At 37.7% G+C, this 21,145-nt stretch overlaps 1 protein-coding gene across 1 annotated transcript in view; it reads left to right on the top strand.

The window, feature by feature from the left end:
* fam20cl (family with sequence similarity 20 member C, like) overlaps positions 1 to 21,145 on the top strand; it is a 56,592-nt gene that overhangs the window by 28,175 nt on the left and 7,272 nt on the right. The window contains exons 3-8 of the mRNA XM_061973826.1: positions 6,406 to 6,484; positions 6,583 to 6,675; positions 13,478 to 13,593; positions 13,671 to 13,851; positions 15,561 to 15,670; positions 15,794 to 15,875. Coding sequence (XP_061829810.1) covers positions 6,406 to 6,484; positions 6,583 to 6,675; positions 13,478 to 13,593; positions 13,671 to 13,851; positions 15,561 to 15,670; positions 15,794 to 15,875 — 661 coding nt within the window. The remainder of the gene's footprint in view (positions 1 to 6,405; positions 6,485 to 6,582; positions 6,676 to 13,477; positions 13,594 to 13,670; positions 13,852 to 15,560; positions 15,671 to 15,793; positions 15,876 to 21,145) is intronic.

The raw sequence follows: 21,145 nt of genomic DNA, 5'->3' as shown, positions 1-21,145 counted from the left end.
AATATGGGTTGAAAATGATTTGCAAATCATTGTATTCCGTTTATATTTACATCTAACACAATTTCCCAACTCATATAGAAACGGGTTTGTACAATATAAGGCCTGTCTATATACACCTACAGAAAGTGCATATCTTTGTATTAATAACAATTTATTGTTATTTGTATTGTGTTCTTAGAAGATATCAATATTTTAGGAGTACACCATAAATAAAATACACTTACCCATGACTCAGTAGGTGCACATTCTGGATGAACTCCTACAGTGCATCGACAAGCTTGTTTTGCGACACCCTGTTCGCTTTTTCAGCACAGAGCAGAGTAAATTATATATTGAGATTTGCATTATGCAGATACAGACATATTCTCCCACTTTTGCTGTACTGAAAAGTTTTTGACTGAAAGAACTACAGAGATCATGCTGAATGTTCCTTTGACGGGGCTTTAGAAATTAGCAACATCAGATTGAAAAATGGCAAAATTGATGCGTGCATGAATTGTTCGTCATTTTTGTGGAAAAAGTATGTGATTGTCATTGGCGATTAATGCTTTTTATTTTTATTTGATTCTATTTTTTTAATCTTATTTTTAAAATGGACTGATGCAAAGTGAAAAAGTGTTCTGTGGTCTGACGAGTCCACATTTCAAATTGTTTTTGGAAACTGTGGACGTCGTGTCCTCCGGACCAAAGAGGAAAAGAACCATCCGGATTGTTATAGGCGCAAAGTTGAAAAGCCAGCATGTGTGATGGTATGGGGGTGTATTAGTGCCCAAGACATGGGTAACTTACACATCTGTGAAGGCACCATTAATGCTGAAAGGTACATACAGGTTTTGGAGCGACATATGTTGCCATCCAAGCAACGTTACCATGGACGCCCCTGCTTATTTCAGCAAGACAATGCCAAGCCACGTGGCTTCATAGTAAAAAAGTGCGGGTACTTTCCTGGCCCGCCTGCATTCCAGACCTGTTTCCCATTGAAAATGTGTGGCGCATTATGAAGCCTAAAATAGCACAACGGAGATCCCCGGACTGTTGAACAACTTAAGCTGTACATCAAGCAAGAACACATCTGTGAAGGCACCATTAATGCTGAAAGGTACATACAGGTTTTGGAGCAACATATACAAACCCCGTTTCCATATGAGTTGGGAAATTGTGTTAGATGTAAATATAAACGGAATACAATGATTTGCAAATCATTTTCAACCCATATTCAGTTGAATGCACTACATCCATCCATTTTCTACCGCTTATTCCCTTTGGGGTCGCGGGGGGCGCTGGAGCCTATCTCAGCTACAATCGGGCGGAAGGCGGGGTACACCCTGGACAAGTCGCCACCTCATCATGCACTACAAAGACAACATATTTGATGTTCAAACTCATAAACTTAATTTATTTTTTTGCAAATAATAATTAACTTTTTTTTCATGGCTGCAACACGTGCCAAAGTAGTTGGGAAAGAGCATGTTCACCACTGTGTTACATCACCTTTTCTTTTAACAACACTCAGTAAAGGTTTGGGAACTGAGGAGACACATTTTTGAAGCTTCTCAGGTGGAATTCTTTCCCATTCTTGCTTGATGTACAGCTTAAGTTGTTCAACAGTCCGGGGGTCTCCGTTGTGCTATTTTAGGCTTCATAATGCGCCACACATTTTCAATAAGAGACCCACACTCTTTTACTATGAAGCCACGTTGATGTAACACGTGGCTTGGCATTATCTTGCTGAAATAAGCAGGGGCGTCCATGGTAACGTTGCTTGGATGGCAACATATGTTGCTCCAAAACCTGTATGTACCTTTCAGCATTAATGGTGCCTTCACAGATGTGTAAGTTACCCATGTCTTGGGCACTAATACACTCCCATACCTTCACAGATGCTGGCTTTTCAACTTTGCGCCTATAACAATCCGGATGGTTCTTTTCCTCTTTGGTCCGGAGGACACGACGTCCACAGTTTCCAAAATCAATTTGAAATGTGGACTCGTCAGACCACAGAACACTTTTCCACTTTGTATCAGTCCATCTTAGATGAGCTCAGGCCCAGCGAAGCCGACGGCGTTTCTGGGTGTTGTTGTCCTTGCATAGGAGAGTTTTAACGTGCACTTACAGATGTAGCGACCAATTGTAGTTACTGACAGTGGGTTTCTGAAGTGTTCCTGAGCCCATGTGGTGATATCCTTTACACACTGATGTCGCTTGTTGATGCAGTACAGCCTGAGGGATGGAAGGTCATGGGCTCAGCTGCTTACGTGCAGTGATTTCTCCAGATTCTCTGAACCCTTTGATGATATTACGGACCGTAGAATGGTGAAATCCCAAAATTCCTTGCAATAGCTGGTTGAGAAAGGTTTTTCTTAAACTGTTCAACAATTTGCTCACGCATTTGTTGACAAAGTGGTGACCCTCGCCCCATCCTTGTTTGTGAATGACTGAGCATTTCATGGAATCTACTTTTATACCCAATCATGACACCCACCTGTTCCCAATTAGCATGCACACCTGTGGGATGTTCCAAATAAGTGTTTGATGAGCATTCCTCAACTTTATCAGTATTTATTGCCACCTTTCCCAACTTCTTTGTCACGCGTTGCTGGCATCAAATTCTAAAGTTAATGATTATTTGCAAAAAAAATATCATCAAATATGTTGTCTTTGTAGCATATTCAACTGAATATGGGTTGAAAATGATTCGCAAATCATTGTATTCCGTTTATATTTACATCTAACACAATTTCCCAACTCATATGGAAACGGGGTGTGTACAAAATAAACAAACAAACTGACAAATGTACAGTTAACACGCGTGATCGGTATTTGTATCAGCTGCTCTCACTAATAAATGACCGTACTGGAATCGGCAACATTAAACCCTGATCGGAACATCCCTAAACCGTTAAAAGTTCCATTGACGCAATTGGACTCTCTCTCTTCGCCCAAAATCGGTCTTTAGTTCTAAACTTTAGATCTGGCATTTCAATTGGGAACAGGGAATACAATCGGGAATAGGGAAAGACCACACCTAAAGCTTAGAACTGAAGAAGCGTTTGGTCAAAAGGGCATACTTGCCAACCTTGAGACCTCCTTCGGGAGGTGGGGGGGTGGGGGGTGGGGGGGCGTGGTTAACAGATATATATATATATAAGAAATACTTGACTTTCAGTGAATTCTAGCTATATATATTTTTTTTTTATATTACATATATATATATATATATATATATATATATATATATATATATATATATATATATATATATATATATATGTGTGTGTGTGTATACATATATATATATATATATATATAAATAAATAAAAGAAATACTTGAACTTCAGTGTTCATTTATTTACACATACACACACATAACACTCATCTACTCATTGTTGAGTTAAGGGTTGAATTGTCCATCCTTGTTCTATTCTCTGTCACTATTTCAGAACACACACATTATACAAATATACATTTTAAAATCAATAAGAAAACGGGAGCTCTAATTTGGGAGTCTGAATTAGGATCAGAAGTTCCTATATAAACATTGCGCACTCACGTCGCCTTTTTGTATTGATTACTGCAGCTGTGCACTGGATTCATTCACAAATACAAACTACAACTCACAAACACTTTAGAGTTAGGCTCCACCATCAGAATGTGTACTTAAACTTATAAAAGATCACATGGATATTATTCAGTGAGTTGATTCACCAAAACTAATATACAGGAGGAAAAAGCACACAGGACGTTTCAATTGTTCACAGACTGGTCGCGCTCATCAGAATGACAAGACACTTCCGGTCTGCAGGTGATCGCATTCAATTGGGAAGAAACGCCCTACTGCCCCCTACTGACCAATGTGAATACTGATAAATGTGTAATGACAGCTCCAAAAACGAATTCAAACAACAAAATAAAATAAATAAATCAACACAAAAATGTGACACATTATGGGTGGGTCACATATGCATGTACAGTAGATGGCAGTATTGTCCTGTTTAAAAGTGTCACAACATTGCTGTTTACGGCAGACGAACTGCTTTACGGTAGACGAAAACTTGACTGCTGTTGTTGTGTGTTGTTACCGCGCTGGGAGGACGTTAATGAAACTGCCTAACAATAAACCCACATAAGAAACCAAGAACTCGCCCTCCATCATTAGCTGTTTATATTGTGGGAAAGTGGACGTGTGAACAGGCTGTCAACACGTCACTCAGGTCCGCATGGAGCTGGAGGGGGCGTGGCCTCCAGCTCCGCCTGAATTTCGGGAGATTTTCGAGAGAAAATTCGTCCCGGGAGGTTTTCGGGAGAGGCGCTGAATTTCGGGAGTCTCCCACGAAAATCCGGGAGGGTTGGCAAGTATGCAAAAGGGTGAAACGTCTTCAGCAAACAAAAAGGCCTCCATTACATTTTAGCGGACTGTCAACATTGATACATTTTGAAAGAATATCCGTCTTTTGTCATTCAACAACCAAAACAACAAACTATTTATGCCAGATTTTCCCTTGACTGAGAATGTGAATCACAATCAAATATGTCTTGATTTGCAAATCGGCTAAATGAACTTTCCTTTGATGTACTACAGGCATCAAACTCAAAGCATCAAATGTTCAATAAATGAACACAGAAGGCAATAAAAATTCCCCTTGGTAAGGATTATTTGTTAAGTTTTATTGCCATTAAGTGTACTGCTGCACTAAGCCACGAGTCAAGACTGCGGTTAAATTAGGTATGAATTATTACAATGTCTCCAGTTTTGATACCATATACAGGTAAAAGCCAGTAAATTAGAATATTTTGAAAAACTTGATTTATTTCAGTAATTGCATTCAAAAGGTGTAACTTGTACATTATATTTATTCATTGCACACAGACTGATGCATTCAAATGTTTATTTCATTTAATTTTGATGATTTGAAGTGGCAACAAATGAAAATCCAAAATTCCGTGTGTCACAAAATTAGAATATTACTTAAGGCTAATACAAAAAAGGGATTTTTAGAAATGTTGGCCAACTGAAAAGTATGAAAATGAAAAATATGAGCATGTACAATACTCAATACTTGGTTGGAGCTCCTTTTGCCTCAATTACTGCGTTAATGCGGCGTGGCATGGAGTCGATGAGTTTCTGGCACTGCTCAGGTGTTATGAGAGCCCAGGTTGCTCTGATAGTGGCCTTCAACTCTTCTGCGTTTTTGGGTCTGGCATTCTGCATCTTCCTTTTCACAATACCCCACAGATTTTCTATGGGGCTAAGGTCAGGGGAGTTGGCGGGCCAATTTAGAACAGAAATACCATGGTCCGTAAACCAGGCACGGGTAGATTTTGCGCTGTGTGCAGGCGCCAAGTCCTGTTGGAACTTGAAATCTCCATCTCCATAGAGCAGGTCAGCAGCAGGAAGCATGAAGTGCTCTAAAACTTGCTGGTAGACGGCTGCGTTGACCCTGGATCTCAGGAAACAGAGTGGACCGACACCAGCAGATGACATGGCACCCCAAACCATCACTGATGGTTTGGGTTGGTTTGGTTTGCATTTCCTTTGGAAATCGAGGTCCCAGAGTCTGGAGGAAGACAGGAGAGGCACAGGATCCACGTTGCCTGAAGTCTAGTGTAAAGTTTCCACCATCAGTGATGGTTTGGGGTGCCATGTCATCTGCTGGTGTCGGTCCACTCTGTTTCCTGAGATCCAGGGTCAACGCAGCCGTCTACCAGCAAGTTTTAGAGCACTTCATGCTTCCTGCTGCTGACCTGCTCTATGGAGATGGAGATTTCAAGTTCCAACAGGACTTGGCGCCTGCACACAGCGCAAAATCTACCCGTGCCTGGTTTACGGACCATGGTATTTCTGTTCTAAATTGGCCCGCCAACTCCCCTGACCTTAGCCCCATAGAAAATCTGTGGGGTATTGTGAAAAGGAAGATGCAGAATGCCAGACCCAAAAACGCAGAAGAGTTGAAGGCCACTATCAGAGCAACCTGGGCTCTCATAACACCTGAGCAGTGCCAGAAACTCATCGACTCCATGCCACGCCGCATTAACGCAGTAATTGAGGCAAAAGGAGCCCCAACCAAGTATTGAGTATTGTACATGCTCATATTTTTCATTTTCATACTTTTCAGTTGGCCAACATTTCTAAAAATCCCTTTTTTGTATTAGCCTTAAGTAATATTCTAATTTTGTGACACACGGAATTTTGGATTTTCATTTGTTGCCACTTCAAATCATCAAAATTAAATGAAATAAACATTTGAATGCATCAGTCTGTGTGCAATGAATAAATATAATGTACAAGTTACACCTTTTGAATGCAATTACTGAAATAAATCAAGTTTTTCAAAATATTCTAATTTACTGGCTTTTACCTGTATATCTCTCATGTTTAGTCAATCAATATTTTTCTTTACTTTTCAGTTCAAAAATCTGGAGGCACTCAGCTCAAACTGCTCTTATCTTTCCCAAACTATGGACAAGCTTTGCTTAAACCCATGAAGTAAGACCCCGGCATGAATCCTAAACCCCATTCAGCTAACTCACAGGCTCAGGGCCTGATCTCAGCGGGATTATGTTACGTCTGTGTTTCTTCTCTAGACAATCCAGGGACGCGGAGACCGATGTGAACCTCTTCTACTTCTCCGACTTTGAAAGACACAACGCCGAGATCTCGGCTTTTCATCTTGACAGGTACCGTCGGCCAGACGTGTCCCTTTGTCAGCTGCACACAGTGGAGGGTTTTCTCCTGTGAGATTAAACAGACTAATTCAATCAAGATACTTTTACAAACTACAAACCCCGTTTCCATATGAGTTGGGAAATTGTGTTAGATGTAAATATAAACGGAATACAATGATTTGCAAATCATTTTCAACCCATATTTGTAATGGTTGGACTAAGGGGAGGTGACGGCGACAGACACCAGAGGGTGGTATGTACAAGGATTTATTATATATATTAACCATATATGTATATATATATATATATATATATATAATAATCAAACAATACAAATATAAACTAAGGAAATGGAGTGTGAACTAGATCCAAAAGTGTATGTGATGTGTGGCTATGTGTGTGATTAGCTGTAGTGTGAGTTACCAAGTGTTGTGTTGGGCGAGAGGAGGAACAAGGCAGGAAGACAGTCCATTGGGCAGGCAGATGATCCAGGGCAGGAGAGAAGAGGCAAGAACCGTTTCCAAGCGGGAGGTCGAGAATCCAAAAGGGCAGTCCGGGAGGTAAGGGAAACAACAGGGGATCACGGAAGAACACGGGAAGCGCTGCAGGAAGACAACAGGAACATCAGAACACAACGGAAACACGGAAGTCACTGGGGAGGCGCGAGTTCGCGGGATGGAAGCCAGACACGGGATGCTTACAAGGGTAAGAAGACTGTACTCCGGCGAGCGACCGCAGGTTGTCCAGGCTTAAGAAGACCGCTTGATCATCACAGGCAGGTGTGCCGATTGCCGGCAAATGATTGCAGCTGGCGGCTTCTGCTGGGCGGAGACGCGCGCGGCGCGTCCCTGGCTGAGCGCGGCCGTGGGCGTGTCCCGAGGTGCACTCACTGGAGCGCACAGATGGATGAACGGCGTTGGCAGGAGTCTGAGCCGTAACAATATTCAGTTGAATATGCTACAAAGACAACACATTTGATGTTCAAACTCATAAACTTTTAACACTTAATTTGACTAATTTTCATTAATTACTAGTTTCTATGTAACTGTTTTTATATTGTTTTACTTTTTTTTTATTCAAGAAAATGTTTTTAATTTATTTATCTTATTTTATTTTATTAATTTTAAAAAAAAGTACCTTATCTTCACCATACCTGGTTGTCCAAATTAGGCATAATAATGTGTTAATTCCACGACTGTATACAGGTAAAAGCCAGTAAATTAGAATATTTTGAAAAACTTGATTTATTTCAGTAATTGCATTCAAAAGGTGTAACTTGTACATTATATTTATTCATTGCACACAGACTGATGCATTCAAATTTTTATTTCATTTAATTTTGATGATTTGAAGTGGCAACAAATGAAAATCCAAAATTCCGTGTGTCACAAAATTAGAATATTACTTAAGGCTAATACAAAAAAGGGATTTTTAGAAATGTTGGCCAACTGAAAAGTATGAAAATGAAAAATATGAGCATGTACAATACTCAATACTTGGTTGGAGCTCCTTTTGCCTCAATTACTGCGTTAATGCGGCGTGGCATGGAGTCGATGAGTTTCTGGCACTGCTCAGGTGTTATGAGAGCCCAGGTTGCTCTGATAGTGGCCTTCAACTCTTCTGCGTTTTTGGGTCTGGCATTCTGCATCTTCCTTTTCACAATACCCCACAGATTTTCTATGGGGCTAAGGTCAGGGGAGTTGGCGGGCCAATTTAGAACAGAAATACCATGGTCCGTAAACCAGGCACGGGTAGATTTTGCGCTGTGTGCAGGCGCCAAGTCCTGTTGGAACTTGAAATCTCCATCTCCATAGAGCAGGTCAGCAGCAGGAAGCATGAAGTGCTCTAAAACATGCTGGTAGACGGCTGCGTTGACCCTGGATCTCAGGAAACAGAGTAAAAGAGCAAAAGGAGCTCCAACCAAGTATTGAGTATTGTACATGCTCATATTTTTCATTTTCATACTTTTCAGTTGGCCAACATTTCTAAAAATCCCTTTTTTGTATTAGCCTTACACAATATTCTAATTTTGTGACACACGGAATTTTGGATTTTCATTTGTTGCCACTTCAAATCATCAAAATTAAATGTAATAAACATTTGAATGCATCAGTCTGTGTGCAATGAATAAATATAATGTACAAGTTACACCTTTTGAATGCAATTACTGAAATAAATCAAGTTTTTCAAAATATTCAAATTTACTGGCTTTTACCTGTATATCGGTTGATATCGGTTGATATCGGTATCGGTAATTAAAGAGTTGGACAATATCGGAATATCGGCAAAAAGCCAATATCGGACATCCTGAATAAAAATAACTAAAAACTTGTTGAAAAATAAACAAGTGATTCAATAATAAATAAAGATTTCTACACATAGAAGTAATCATCAACTTAAAGTGCCCTCTTTGGGGATTGTAATAGAGATCCATCTGGATTCATGAACTTAATTCTAAACATTTCTTCACAAAAAAAGAAATCTTTAACATCAATATTTATGGAACATGTCCACAAAAAATCAACACTGAATATTGCATTGTTGCATTTCTTTTCACAGTTCTTTTTGACAGACATTTTAAAAAAAATCTCACGTACCCCTTGGCATACCTTCAAGTACCCCCAGGGGTACGCGTACCCCCATTTGAGAACCACTGGTCTACTGAGTTTCATTTCTTAATGATTTCTGCTGGTGGTGTGCCTCCGGATTTTTTCAATGAAAAAAATGCGCCTTGGCTCAAAAAAGGTTGGAAAACACTGACTTAGATGACCATAGTAACTAATTAGATCAGTGACGTGCAGTCACTAGAGGCAGGTGAGGCGGGGCCTCACCTGCCATCATGGAAAGAAAAAAAATGTAAAAAGAAAAAAAAATTTTTTATTGTTATATGTATCCAGTGATTATACTATAAAGTTATTTTCCATTTAACTTCACCAGTTTTAGATTATTTTTATTCAAAATCGCTGAATTTTCACATTTGCCGTTCAAATACTGAGAAGAGACGGTGCGGTGAACAGCAGCCAGTTGAGGCACGTCACTCAGTGCCTCAACATGGATTGCGGACTCGGCTAACTGCTGGTCTGTTGTGCAGTGAGACTGTATTGCTATATGAATTATATTATACATTTCCATAGTTTAGTTCGCTGAGGTATATAATGTACAGTGTATTTTGTCAACAACTGTATGTGTGTAACGTATTTCTTGTGCTGAGCGATCATAAAACTGCTGCAAAAGACGCACTGGCTGAGGCTCCAGTAATCCCGCCTCCTGCACCCCCGCCGTAGAATTGTTATATCAACTAAAGCCCACACTTAAACTTTCCACGTGCAAGATTGAATCTATTTAAAAAAATTATTTCATAAGAAGCCAAAAAGTGCAAAAACAATAATGTTGGTGTTGGAGGAGTTGTGAATGACTGCAGGGCCACAACATTAGGTACACCTGCAGACTGCAGGTGTACCTAATTCACAACTCCTCCAACACGGACATTATTGTTTTTGCACTTTTTGGCTTCTTATTAAATAACTTTTGTAACCTATTTTCATGGGCTTTCCTCTTTGTGATGTTAAGTTCCTGTTATGCGCTGTTATACAGTATATGCCTTGAGCTCTTATTTTGAAGGCGCTAAGAGCGGAAGTGATGTCACGTTGCGGAGGTTTTTGAAAGAAGGTAAATAAAGTGGTCCTCGTGTAAACTGGAGCCTCCGTGTTTGTTATTTTGTAGTTTCATACAGTATAGGCGACATTTATAAACCCTCGGTTACACTTTTTTAAATAGATTCAATCTTGCACGTGGAAAGTTTAAGTGAGGGCTTTAGTTGTGGACTTTATTTCTAAGTAAAAGTAAGACCATAATAACGTTTTTTTTATTAAATGTGCTTTTTTGTGTGCTACAGTTTGTTTGTGTAAAGTTAAAGTTAAGTTAAAGTACCAATGATTGTCACACACACACTAGGTGTAATGAAATTTGTCCTCTGCACTTGACCCATCCCCTTGATCACCCCCTGGGAGGTGAGGGGAGCAGTGGGCAGCAGCGGTGCCACGCCTGGGAATCATTTTTGGTGATTTAACCCCCAATTCCAAGCCTTGATGCTGAGTGCCAAGCAGGGAAGAATGCTGGTATGAGCTTTTAAACATAACCCGTTAACTGCTGCCAATCAAATGGTGAATAAGATACTCTTTAGGGTTCATATGTTTGTAAATCTGACTGTGATGAAGTCAGTGCCTCACCAGCCATCAACCTCACCGCACGTCACTGAATTAGATGACCATAGTAACTAATTAGATTACCATAGTAACTAGTATATCATGCAAAAGCGCAGATTCCAAGCATTGAAATACTTTGTATAGTTGAAGACTTACGGTAATTAGAAGACATGACTGCACATCATAATGGCAGCTACACTTTACATCTTAAGGATCTAAAAAAAATTATTTGGGAATGTCCGGCAGGCCAGATTGAAAACCTTATCGGGCCGCATGTGGCCCCCGGGGCTTCATTTGCCCAGGTCTGCTCCAGTGACTTGCGGTGAGGTTGATGGCTGGTGAGGCACTGACTTCATCACAGTCAGATTTACAAACATATGAACCCTAAAGAGTATCTTATTCACCATTTGATTGGCAGCAGTTAACGGGTTATGTTTAAAAGCTCATACCAGCATTCTTCCCTGCTTGGCACTCAGCATCAAGGCTTGGAATTGGGGGTTAAATCACCAAAAATTATTCCCGGGCGCGGCGCCGCTGCTGCCCACTGCTCCCCTCACCTCCCAGGGGGTGAACAAGGGGATGGGTCAAATGCAGAGGACAAATTTCATTACACCTAGTGTGTGTGTGACAATCATTGGTACTTTAACTTAACTTTAACTTTACACATACAAACTGTAGCACACAAAAAAGCACATTTAATCAAAAAAACTTTATTATGGTCGTACCTTTACTTATAAATGAAGTCCATGCGCCGCTGTTGTGCTGGATTAATGCACCCCTGACGGGAGTGTTATATCAACTAAAGCCCTCACTTAAACTTTCCACGTGCAAGATTGAATCTATTTAAAAAAGTGTAACCGAGGGTTTATAAATGTCGCCTATACTGTATGAATCTACAAAATAACAAACACGGAGGCTCCAGTTTACACGAGGACCACTTTATTTACCTTCTTTCAAAAACCTCCGCTCCACTCCTCTTTGCGCCTTCAAAATAAGAGCTCAAGGCATATACTGTATAACAGCGCATAACAGGAACTTAAACAACACAAAGAGGAAAGCCCATAAAAATAGGTTACAAAAGTTATTTAATAAGAAGCCAAAAAGTGCAAAAACAATAATGTTCGTGTTGGAGGAGTTGTGAATTAGGTACACCTGCAGTGTGCAGGTGTACCTAATGTTGTGGCCCTGCAGTCATTCACAACTCCTCCAACACGAACATTATTGTTTTTGCACTTTTTGGCTTCTTATGAAATAACTTTTTAAAAATAGATTCAATCTTGCACGTGGAAAGTTTAAGTGTGGGCTTTAGTTGATATAACACTCCCGTCAGGGGGTGCATTCTACGGCGGGGGTGCAGGAGGCGGATTACCGGTACTGGAGCCTCAGCCAGTGCGTCTTTTGCAGCCGTTTTATGATCGTTCAGCACAAGAAATACTTTACACACATACAGTTGTTGACAAAATACACTGTACATTATATACCTCAGCTAACTAAACTATGGAAATGTATAGTATAATTCATATAGGGACGGCGTGGCGCAGTGGTAGAGTGGCCGTGCGCAACCCGAGGGTCCCTGGTTCAATCCCCACCTAGTACCAACCTCGTCATGTCCGTTGTGTCCTGAGCAAGACACTTCACCCTTGCTCCTGATGGGTGCTGGTTAGCGCCTTGCATGGCAGCTCCCTCCATCAGTGTGTGAATGTGTGTGTGAATGGGTAAATGTGGAAGTAGTGTCAAAGCGCTTTGAGTACCTTGAAGGTAGAAAAGCGCTATACAAGTACAACCCATTTATCATTTATTTATCATTATATAGCAATACAGTCTCACTGCACAGCAGGCCAGCAGTTAGCCGAGTCCGCAATCCATGTTGAGGCACTGAGTGACGTGCCTCAACTGGCTGCTGATCACCGCACCGTCTCTTCTCAGTATTTGAACGGCAAATGTGAAAATTCAGCTATTTTAAATAAAAAATAATCTAAAACTGGTGAAGTTAAATGGAAAATAACTTTATAGTATAATCACTGGATACATATAACAATTTAATAAAAATGTTTTCTTTTTACATTTTTTTTCTTTCCATGATGGCAGGTGAGGCCCCGCCTCACCTGCCTCTAATGACCGCACGTCACTGCATAGTAACTAGTACATCATGCAAAAGCGCAGATTCCAAGCATTGAAATACTTAGCATAGTTGAAGACTTACGGTCATTAGAAGACATGAGTGCACATCATAATGGCAGCTACACTTTACATCTTAAAGATCTAAAAAAAATTATTTGGGAAGTCCAGCAGGCCAGATTGAAAACCTTAACGGGGTGCATGTGGCCCCCGGGCCTTCATTTGCCCAGGTCTGCTCTAACCACTGAGTAGGTTGTCTGTCTATCTGTGTTGGCCCTGTGATGAGGTGGCGACTTGCGAACGGGACAAGCGGTAGAAAATGGAATGAATGGATGATTGCAACATTGCTCAATCCCTACCAAAAGAGGGTTTCATTGCACCGTTTAGTGGTGAAAACCTGAATCCCCAGTAGACCGTGGGCACGTCTGCCTCCTCCTACAGGGCACCTTGTTTTACTCTGAAAGAAGTCCTAACGCTCTCATCTTTTTCAGACTGCTGGGCTTCAATCGAATCCCTCCAGTCGCCGGTCGTCTGATCAACATCACCAGAGAGATCAGGGAGATTACCACGGACCGCAAGCTGTCTCGGACCTTCTTCACGTCCCCCGGTGTGCTCCCGCGTGGGAAAACAAGCCGCCGTTCTTTTCCGTCACTAAAACCATGGCGCCTTTCTGACTCCCTCCAGCGGGGAATGTGTGTTTCTATGGCCGGTGTGAATACTACTGCTCCAGCGAGCACCCGCTGTGCGGCCAGCCACACTCTCTGGAGGCGTCCTTGGCTGCCATGCTGCCTGACCTCAGCCTTGCTCCCCGCAGGTCATGGAGATCGCCATGGAGACGATCCTACAGCCGGACTAAGCTGGCACAGTGAGTGCGCCGCCTGTGTGTGATGAGTAGGGGAACAATATTCTTGTTAATGGAAGCATTAAAAGGTAACAATAACTGAAGGTGATGCATGTAAAACAAATATCAAGGAGGTTTTTGATTGATTGATGAATTGAGACTTTTATTAGTAGATTGCACAGTACAGTACATATTCCATACAATTGACCACTAAATGGTAACACCCCAATAAGCTTCTCAACTTGTGGGTCAATCAATTAATGTTTTAAATGTGTAGTATAAATAAACTGTACTTAGTCCATAAGTACCGTATTTTCCGCACCATAAGCCGCCCTGGGTTATAAGCCGCGCCTTCAATGAACGGCATATTTCAAAACTTTGTCCACCTATAAGCCGCCCCGTGTTACAAGCCGCATCTAACTGCGCTAAAGGAATGTCAAAAAAACAGTCAGATAGGTCAGTCAAACTTTAATAATATATTAAAAACCAGCGTGATGTGGGCGCGCATGGAGTCGTATATCAACATGGACGGAGCTGCGTGAAAAAAGCCACCCGGCCTCTTCGCGTAAACTTCCCTTAACCACTCGCTCATCTTTTCTTCATCCATCCATCCCTTCGAGTTAGCTTTTATGATGACGCCGGCTGGAAAGGTCTCTTTTGGCAAGGTCTTCCTTTTGAATATCACCATGGGTGGAAGTTTCTGGCCATTAGCATGGCAAGCTAGAACCACAGTGAAGGATGACTTCTCATTCCCTGTGGTGCGAATATTCACCGTACGTGCTCCCGTTGTATCCACAGTGCGGTTCACAGGAATATCAAAAGTCAGTGGAACCTCGTCCATGTTGATAATGTTCTCTGGCCGGATCTTTTTTTCAGCTATCTTGTTTTTACCGGTACAATATGCACGGAAAGTAGCCAGCTTTTCTTGAAAGTCTTTAGGCAGTTGCTGTGAAATAGTAGTCCGTGTGCGGATGGAGAGATTGCGTCTTTTCATGAACCGGAAACCTGTCGCTTAGTAGGAGCCATTTTGTGGTCTTTACAGATGTAAACACACAAAGGAAATGAAACGTAATATCCGCGCGCTTCTTCTTCTTCTACGCGGGCGGGTGGTTGCTTACAGTAGAAGAAGAAGCGCTTCCTGTTCTATGGGGGCGGGTGCTTACCTTGGCGGTTGCTTGCGTAGAAGAAGAAGCACTTCCTCTTCTACGGGGAAAAAAGATGGCGGCTGTTTACCGTAGTTGCGAGACCGAAACTTTATGAAAATGAATCTTAATATTAATCCATATATAAAGCGCACCGGGTTATAAGCCGCACTGTCAGCTTTTGAGTAAATTTGTGGTTTTTAGGTGCGGCTAATAGTGCGGAAAATACGGTACACAAACGTGTACTTCAGTGACATACAAATTTTTATTTTTACACTTTTTTTTCCAAATTCCATTGTATGTTATACTCTTCTGACACCACCAGATTACAGTATAAGTGTCCACATAAGTGGCCATAAGACCCCAATTCAGTAGTGTACACAATTTTGGAAATAAGAGCTAAACGGTGCTGTCCACGCATGTGGCCACTAAGCCTTTAGAGGTTAAACTTCTCTCTGGATATCGATTTTAATGCCATTTAAGGTCTTCATTTAAAAAAAATCCATTTAAGAACTTTTCATGCTGTTTTTCAATGACCCGTGGAAACCCTGTCACTGCATGTCTAATGTTGACTTCCTTCTTTGTGGCCAGGTGGGAGAAAGACCCAGCTTACTGTGACACCGTCAAACAGACGCCTCCTTATAACCACGGCACCAGACTAGTCGATGTCATCGACATGGCGATATTGGACTTCCTCATGAGTCAGTCGCTACTTTCAATTTAAGATAGGCTTTATAATTGGAGACCGTGAGCCAACGACTTTTAAACATGCACATAATGTCATAACTAAAATAAGAGATACTGAATTATTTTTCTGTTCCTAGGCAACATGGATAGACATCACTACGAGACGTTTGAGAAATTTGGCAATGACACGTTCCTGCTTCATCTGGATAATGGACGAGCGTGAGTGCTACCATTTATATCTATCAGCTTCACATAGGATGGTAAAGGGGGAGCAACAACAACAACAACAACAACAACAACAACAACGGCCCCTGTTCAGGTATTAAGCATCTTTGTCTGACCTCAGGTAGCCAAAACACATATTGGACAACAGACCTTACATGATCCTTGAACAATACATCTATTAGATATGAATTCCTTTAACCCTTGAGCAATGTTCATATTGTTGTTACTCAGCCAGCATTTTGGGTCTGATGGACCCGTTGCATTTTGTGGCTTTTAATGCCTCAAAATCAAACACTTTTATGTTAAAATACTGAACAGATGTTTACCTTATCCCAATAAACATCTGTTCAGTATTTCAACATAAAAATCTAATCAGGGGACCACAAAAATGACATTATTTTAACAAAAAATTGCATTATTTAAAATGTTTTAAAAAATTATATTATTTTAACAAAAAATGCATTATTTAAAATGTTTTAAAAAAAATGCATTATTTAAAATGTTTTTAAAAAATTGCATTATTTTAACAAAAAATGCATTATTTAAAATGTTTTAAAAAAAATGCATTATTTAAAATGTTTTTAAAAAATTGCATTATTTTAACAAAAAATCTAATCAGGGTACCACAAAAATGGCATTATTTTAACAAAAATTTGCATTATTTAAAATATTTTAAATGTTTTTTAACAAAATATCTTAGGGTTAGTTTCTTATTACAATCGAAGAACAATTTTGTCCTTAAATAAAATATTTGCAATTTGTGGCTTTTAATGCCTCACAATCAAACACTTTTATGTTAAAATACTGAACAGAAGTTTACCTTATCCCAATAAACATCTGTTCAGTATTTTAACATAAAAGTGTTTGATTGTGAGGCATTAAAAGCCACAAAATTCAACGGGTCCATCAGACCCACAAAAATGGCATTATTTCAACAAAAATTGCATTATTTAAAATGTTTTTGTAAAATTGCATTATTCTAACAAAAAATCTAATCAGGGGACCAAAAAAATTGCATTATTTTAACAAAAAATGCATGATCTAAAATGTTTTTAAAAACGGCTTTATTTAAAAAAAAATCTAATCAGGGTACCATAAGAATGGCATTATTTTAACAAAAATTGCATTATTTAAAATGTTTTTTAAAAAATGGCATTATTTTAACAAAAAATCTAATGAGGGGGCCACAAAAATTGCATTATTTTAACAAAAAATGCGTTATTTAAATTTTTTTTTTTTAAATGGCATTATTTTAACAAAAAAATCTAATCAGGGTACCACAAAAATAGCATTATTTTAACAAAATATCTTAGGGTACATTAATCATATGTTTCTTATTACAAACGAAGAACAATTTTGTCCTTAAATGAAATAGTTGCATTTTGTGGCTTTTAATCAAACACTTTATAAATAAAGTTGATTTGGTTTGATTTGATTTATGTTAAAATACTGAACAGATGTTTACCTTATCCCAATAAACATCTGTTCAGTATTTTAACATAAAAGTGTTTGATTGTGAGGCATTAAAAGCCAGAAAATGCAACGGGTCCATCAGACCCACAAAAATGGCATTATTTCAACAAAAAATCTAATCAGGGGACCAAAAAAATTGCCTTATTTTAACTAAGAATGCATTATTTAAACATTTTTAAAAATGGCATTATTTTTAACAAAAAATTTAATCAGGGTACCATAAAAATGGCATTATTTTAACAAAAAATTGCATTATTTAAAATGTTTTGAAAAATGGCATTATTTTAACAAAAAAATCTAATCAGGGGACCACTAAAACGGCATTATTTCAACAAAAAATTGCATTATTTAAAATGTTTTTTTTTTTAATTGCATTATTTTAACAAAAAATCTAATCAGGGGACCACAAAAATGGCATTATTTTCACAAAAAATTGCATTATTTAAAATGTTTTAAAAATGGCATTATTTTAACAAAAAAATCTAACCAGGGGACCACAAAAATGGCATTATTTCAATAAAAAATGGCATTATTTAAAATGTTTTTAAAAAATGGCATTATTTTAACAAAAAAAATCTAATCAAGGCACTACAAAAATTGCATTATTTTAACAAAAAATGCATTATTTAAAATGTTTTTAAAATTGCATTATTTTAACAAAAAAATCTAATCAGGGTACCACAAAAATGGCATTATTTTAACAAAAAATCTAATAAAGGGACCACAAAAATTGCATTATTTTAACAAAAAATGCATTATTTAAAATGTGTTTTTTTTTAATGGCATTATTTTAACAAAACATATAATCAGGGTACCACAAAAATGGTATTATTTTAACAAAAATTTGCATTATTTAAAATGTTTTAAAAAATGACATTATTTTAACAAAAAATATAATCAGGGTACCACAAAAATGGCATTATTTTAACAAAATATCTTAGGGTACATTAATCATATGTTTCTTATTACAAACGAAGAACAATTTTGTCCTTAAATAAAATAATTGCATTTTGTGGCTTTTAATGCCTCACAATCAAACACTTTTATGTTAAAATACTGAACAGATGTTTACCATATCCCAATAAACATCTGTGCAGTATTTTAACATAAAAGTGTTTGTTTGTGAGGCATTAACAGCCACAAAATGCAACGGGTCCATTAGACCCACAAAAATGGCATTATTTCAACAAAAAATTGCATTATTTAAAATGTTTTTTAAAAATGGCATTATTTCAACAAAAAATTGCATTATTTAAAATGTTTTTAAAATGGCATCATTTTGACAAAAAATCTAATCAGGGTACCACAAAAATGGCATTATTTTAACAAAAAAATGCATTATTTAAAATGTTTTAAAAAATGGCATTATTTTAACAAAAAATCTAATCAGGCGACCACAAAAATGGCATTATTTTTAACAAAATATCTTACCTTATCCCAATAAACATCTGTGCAGTATTTTAACACAAAAGTGTTTGATTGTGAGGCATTAAAAGCCACAAAATGCAACGGGTCCATCAGACCCACAAAAATGGCATTATTTCAACAACAAATCTAATCAGGGGACCACAAAAATTGCATTATTTTAACAAAAAATGCATTATTTAAAAAAAAAAAATTTAAATGCCATTACTTTAACAGAAAATCTGACCAGGGGACCACAAAAATTGCATTATTTTAACAAAAAATGCATTATTTTAAATATTAAAAAAAAAAAATGCCATTACTTTAACAGAAAATCTAACCAGGGGACCACAAAAATTGCATTATTTTAACAAAAAATGCATTATTTAAACATTTTTAAAAATCAATCAATCAATCAATGTTTATTTCAATGGCATTATTTTAACAAAAAAATCTAATCAGGGGACCACAAATATGGCATTATTTCAACAAAAAATTGCATTATTAAAAATGTTTTTCAAAATGGCATTATTTTAACAAAAAATCTAATCAGGGCACCACAAAAATGGCATTATTTCAACACAAAATTGCATTATTTAAAATGTTTTAAAAATGGCATCATTTTGACAAAAAAATCTAATCAGGGTACCACAAAAATGGCATTATTTTATCAAAAAATTGCATTATTTAAAATGTTTTTTAAAAATTGCATTATTTTAACAAAAAATCTTATCAGGGGACCACAAAAATGGCATTATTTTAACAAAATATCTTAGGGTACATTAATCATATGTTGTTTATTACAATCGAAGAACAATTTTGTCCTTAAATAAAATAGTTGCATTTTGTGGCTTTTAATGCCTCACAATCAAACACTTTTATGGTAAAATACTGAACAGATGTTTACCTTATCCCAATAAACATCTGTGCAGTATTTTAACACAGAAGTGTTTGATTGTGAGGCATTAAAAGCCACAAAATGCAATGGGTCCATCAGACCCACAAAAATGGCATTATTTCACCAAAAAATTGCATTATTTAAAAAATGGCATTATTTCACCAAAAAATTGCATTATTTAAAAAAAAAAATTTTTAAATGGCATTATTTCAACAATAAATTACATTATTTAAAATGTTTTTAAAAATGGCATTATTTTAACAAAAAATCTGATCAGGGGACTACAAAAATTGCATTATTTTAACAATAAATGCATTATTTAAAATGTTTTAAAAATGGCCTTATTTTTAACAAAAAAATCTAATCAGCGGACCAAAAATTTCATTATTTTAACAAAAAATGCATTATTTAAAACATTTTTTTTAAATGGCATTATTAAACAAAAAAATCTAATCAGGGTACTTTAAAAATGGCATTATTTCAACAAAAATGCTCATTATGAAAAAATGTTTTAAAAAATGGCATTATTTTAACAAAAAATCTAATCAGGGGAACACAAAAATGGCATTATGTCAACAAAAGATTGCATTATTTAAAACGTTTTAAAAATGGCATCATTTTGACAAAAAATCTAATCAGGGTACCATAAAAATGGCATTATTTTATCAAAAAATTGCATTATTTAAAATGTTTTTTAAAAATTGCATTATTTTAACAAAAAATCTAATCAGGGGACCACAAAAATGGCATTATTTTAACAAAATATCTTAGGGTACATTAATCATATGTTGCTTATTACAATCGAAGAACAATTTTGTCCTTAAATAAAATAGTTGCATTTTGTGGCTTTTAATGCCTCACAATCAAACACTTTTATGGTAAAATACTGAACAGATGTTTACCTTATCCCAATAAAAATCTGTGCAGTATTTTAACACAGAAGTGTTTGATTGTGAGGCATTAAAAGCCACAAAATGCAACGGGTCCATCAGACCCACAAACGCTGGCTGAGTAACAACAATATGAACGTTGCACGGAAAAATTTCTCTGACAGTTTCTGCATCCCACAGGGATTCTTCTTTTGTGTTTCTGCACCTGCGGTTCCCCTACAAGGTTGCAACATTGTTTGTCAACACTGTCTGCTCTCATTTTCTCGCACATTTTGACCCTCTGATGTTCTGTGTACCTACACCCTGTCCTCCTACTGTCTAGACCTGCTGTGTGTGTGTGTGTGTGTGTGTGTGTGTGTGTGTGTGTGTGTGTGTGTGTGTGTGTGTGTGTGTGTGTGTGTGTGTGTGTGTGTGTGTGTGTGTGTGTGTGTGTGTGTGTGTGTGCCACAGAGCATCAATTTCCACACTTCTTCTTCTATTATACGTAATAGAAATGTGTGTGGGGGGGTGTATGGTGTGTGGTCATTAAATATGTATTCTGATATATGTTCTTCACAGAAAATGAGCAAAGTCAGTGAGTCTCAGTTTGAAAAATTAAT

The sequence above is a fragment of the Nerophis lumbriciformis genome, linkage group LG22 (assembly GCF_033978685.3).
Source record: "Nerophis lumbriciformis linkage group LG22, RoL_Nlum_v2.1, whole genome shotgun sequence".
NCBI lineage: Eukaryota > Metazoa > Chordata > Actinopteri > Syngnathiformes > Syngnathidae > Nerophis > Nerophis lumbriciformis.
Note: the sequence above shows the minus strand (reverse complement) of the source record. Positions and strands in the feature narration are given on the sequence as shown.